The sequence below is a fragment of the Halyomorpha halys genome, unplaced genomic scaffold (genome assembly GCF_000696795.3).
Source record: "Halyomorpha halys isolate HHAL.00 unplaced genomic scaffold, Hhal_1.1 Scaffold912.1, whole genome shotgun sequence".
In the NCBI taxonomy this organism is placed as follows: domain Eukaryota; kingdom Metazoa; phylum Arthropoda; class Insecta; order Hemiptera; family Pentatomidae; genus Halyomorpha; species Halyomorpha halys.
The window spans coordinates 436906-440997 of NW_027110766.1; the positions used below are offsets into that span (position 1 = coordinate 436906).

Sequence of the window (4092 nt, forward strand, 5' to 3'; positions counted from 1 at the left end):
CACATTAAAATAAGTTAATCATACTTATTTGTGTTTCATTGACCGCACCCCAAACCATCTTCTCCTCAAAAATATTTTATCATTAATAAAATTATGACTAACTTGAAACAATGAGGAATCCAATATCATTAGAACTTATAAGATAAGGAAAACTGAACAACTGTTTTTTTTTTTTCTGTTTTTTAAAGAAAAACTAAACATTTAATTTATCAATTTTATTACCTAATACTCCTCTTCCAATCTTTACTAGATGCTCTTCCACAAACAGCTTCGAATTCACTTGGTGTGTACCAATTATTTCCAAGCTTGATGCAACGACCTCGGCCTCCAGAACCAAACCTTGATTTGTAAAGCTCTCCACTTGTATTCTAAAATTATACAAAAAAAAATTTATATGCTTGATTGTAATAAAAGACATTGGGAAAAATAAAGACCCAATTTAGGTTCATGAGATCATTTATAACACCAAAATTCTCTATTTTTAAGTAATGATATCTTTGTACCATGGCAAAAAAAATATGTATATATGAATGTAAAACCAATAATGGGTAAAGTAAAAAAATAAATAAAAAAGAGTTTACAGTAATATTTACAAGTTCACCAATGTTTATTGATCTTAGTACTCTGTTTTCAGAAACTGGCCCATGGGAAGCATTGATTTTATTGATCTTGACAATAATAAACACAGTCAATCAGCGTTCTTCCAATTTTTTTAATGTTTACTAAACAATATTCTAATTGCTTAGTCTGAACTAAGACTTTAAATATTGCTAAATAATGCACAAGGTTCCAAAATTGATAGATACTAAACACAGGGAACTGCTTTGGTATATTTATTACTTACTTTCAACATTATAACTGATTTGATGAAGAAATAAGACATAAGCAATAGCATTACAATGATAAGTATATTAAATAGTGCAATGTTTTTTGTTTTTTTTTTACATATCTAGTTTAATATCACTGAAACATGCCTAATAGTTCATTTTACAATTTATATCATAATTTCTTTGTAGGAAAAATAAATAAATTTATACAACATGACTATTACTGAAGGAAAATAACAGCGATATACTTTGAAAGGTAGCGATATACATTCAAAGGTAACTTAATACAAAAAAAATGCTTACCTTGCATCTGACAGGTATAACTGGTTGGCTGGCTGAAGCCAACCATGAGGCATTATTGGGAATGCCAGAATCATCATTGTTTTCAATGACTATATGGGTTGCCTTCAAAACATCCTATAAATTGTAGCAATCAATATCATTGGAGACAAAAATTAATATTTAACAAACATTTTTATTTCTAGTAATACAATTAACTTCTTTTATGGAACAACCCTGAGCATGATCAACTTGACTAAGGGTCAACCAAAAACATAGGAAAATAATGACCTACATTGTAAAATATTTAACTCGTCCAAACAAGGCAAAAAATAAATCAAAAATAACAAGATATGTGCACACAATAATGTAGATGAAAGTGAATTTTCCTTATCACCAATCAAAATTAAAACATAATAATTAAAATAAACACCTAACTTTTAAGTCGAAACATGGTGTAAAAAAGGCTTCCATAATATTAAAACAATTATAACACTTAAGAGGGCTAAAAGTTCAACAATAATCCTTAAATGGTACTGCATTAACTACAACAATCAACAACACAATTTGATGAGATTTTCACTCATCTTGTTAAATTCTTTTTTATTTTTCGAGTTTATTTACAATCTAACTATAATATCTATACTAAGTAGATTGGAATCAATAAAGGTTTACCACCAATAAATATATAAGGAATTTTTGAAATGCTGTTTGAAACTAATTATACTATTTACTGTACTATATATAACATTGTACATACACTATTTAAAATACTACTAAATACTATTTAGCTAACCATTTGTTTTTCAATATACTAGTTACAAGGACTGCCCCCAACATATTATAATTGATTAAGATAAAGAATTTGAGTATATTAATAGTTTAAATAAACTTAGCTATTAGGTATTGACAACAATGCAAATAGTTTTAATTCATAAAATTAATTATTATGATATTTTATAAGTTGCAAATGTTTGATAGATAAACTTGTACAGAATTAATAATAAACATTTTTCCACAATTAGTTTTGATGATCATGTGTGAATATTAAAGTTTTCGATCAAAATTCTTATGCATGTAAAAAGGCCTTCTAGACTCTATTTATTATTATAATTATTGTTAATTATGTTTGTCTAATATATAGCAAATTTCTCTTTTAAGTTATACTAATATATGGTTCTAATACACTATTTTTGTTATCTAAAACATTCATTTTCTTTTATATCATTTCATTGTTTATTACTATATAATTTTTAAAAAATATGTTTTATTATATTCATTCTACTTAAAGAAGTGGCAAACATTTATAATTGACTAAAATTATGAAAAGTAATTCTGATTTATGATCAACATTTAGAGATTTCGATTAAAAACAATAAATTAGGAACATATCACTTATTCAGATTGGAAAGGACAATGATGAACACAACCTCTTACACAACTACTTTTCACAGCCTCTGTTAAGAAATGTCTTTATCAAAGAAAAACCATAGGAGTTACTACTACCTGTTGATGACCCAACTAACATTTATGGAATTCCTCATATTATAGAATAATAGTGTATCAATGTTACCCATTCATCAATGTACTGAATTTTCCTCCATTATTAAAACAAAACTTAAGATATATTTTCATTTTACATTGTATTTTGTTGAAACAAGAATGATTGTAAATATGTAAATAATTTTTTTTTTTTCAGTTAATCTTTATATTCCAAAACTTACATGAATCTCAAATTTCATAACTACACGCATATATTATCTACATACTGAATCAAAGATGATATTATTTTAAACAGAAGGCGATATTTTCAGTTTCCTGTCCACTTTAACTAAATTTTATATTTAAAAATTTCTTGATGTCGATTGGGACTAATTAAAATATATAATTTCTTGATGTCGATTGGGACTAATTAAAATATATAGTATGATTCTTGTAGAAAATGCAATCCCACTTCAGAGGTATTATTATATTAGTTATTATGCATTTTGAACCATAAATTAGTAATTACAGCAAAACCACTGACATTAAACTTTTGACTTTTTTGTTTTTACAGTTTAAAAATTTTGTTGTCTCAGGATTTCAAAAGATCTTCCAAAATTTCCAACATGTTGTATCTGAAATTCGCTAAGATGGCAGAAAACACACAGAGGGAGGAGGTCGAAAACTCTGATTTCCACGAGCAGTCAATAGATACAAAATACCATTAAAATCAAAATGATTTCTATATTAAGTTATAAATGCTCTTCTAACATAAAACATTCCTCCACGGATAGTTATACAACATGAGCCATGAATGTTAAGAAATTCTCTTATGTTTAAATAAAATAATTTGTCTGCCAGATAAATCTCAAAACACTCTTTATTTCTTTCATGTCAAAACGTTTCGGCATACCATATTTATATGTAAACATCCTCAACGAAAATCTTAAATACAAAATTCAATTCATTTAGTTCTTGACAAGAAAGTGCTGTTCATTGGCCAATAGTTTTACAAGAATCGAATCTCTGTGACAGGAAATGCACCTCAGAATCTACTCAACCACGAGAAAATAATTTTCAAAATGTATTTGGATACGGAATTAGGTCCAGATATAGAGAATCCATTGCCAATTCACTTCATCTTACATTATTGCTTTAGTTAATGACGAGAATTGTTATATTATACACATATTCATAACATTTAATTATTCTATCAAATTGAAACTGTTAAAAATTTTAATAAATTACAAATAACTCTGAATATAAACTAAGAAATAGATTAAGATGAACTACATTACATCACTTCGAAACCACTGAGCTGTACGATGGCCTGAATCACCCTCCTTGTCAGGATGATTGTCACATATACAACTGTTTTCCACACATAAAATTGGCCTCAAACCCCCTGAACTCGTAATCTAAAAATTATAATAAATAATTATAAAATAGCATAAAATTAATCAAGTATTTTTAATTTTTATTTAAGAAACTCTTTACAGACCAG

At 26.8% G+C, this 4092-nt stretch overlaps 1 protein-coding gene across 2 annotated transcripts in view; it reads right to left on the reverse strand.

Moving 5' to 3' along the window:
• Positions 1 to 4092, reverse strand: part of LOC106687085 (deformed epidermal autoregulatory factor 1) — a 13838-nt gene that overhangs the window by 8279 nt on the left and 1467 nt on the right. Inside the window, exons 2-4 of one of the 2 annotated variants that reach the window (XM_014430768.3) lie at positions 3887 to 4006; positions 1131 to 1232; positions 223 to 368 (exon numbers count right to left, since the gene is read on the reverse strand). In XM_014430768.3, coding sequence (XP_014286254.1) covers positions 223 to 368; positions 1131 to 1232; positions 3887 to 4006 — 368 coding nt within the window. Of the gene's footprint in view, positions 1 to 222; positions 369 to 1130; positions 1245 to 3886; positions 4007 to 4092 lie in introns of both variants that reach the window. The other variant, XM_014430767.3, reaches the window with a different exon arrangement.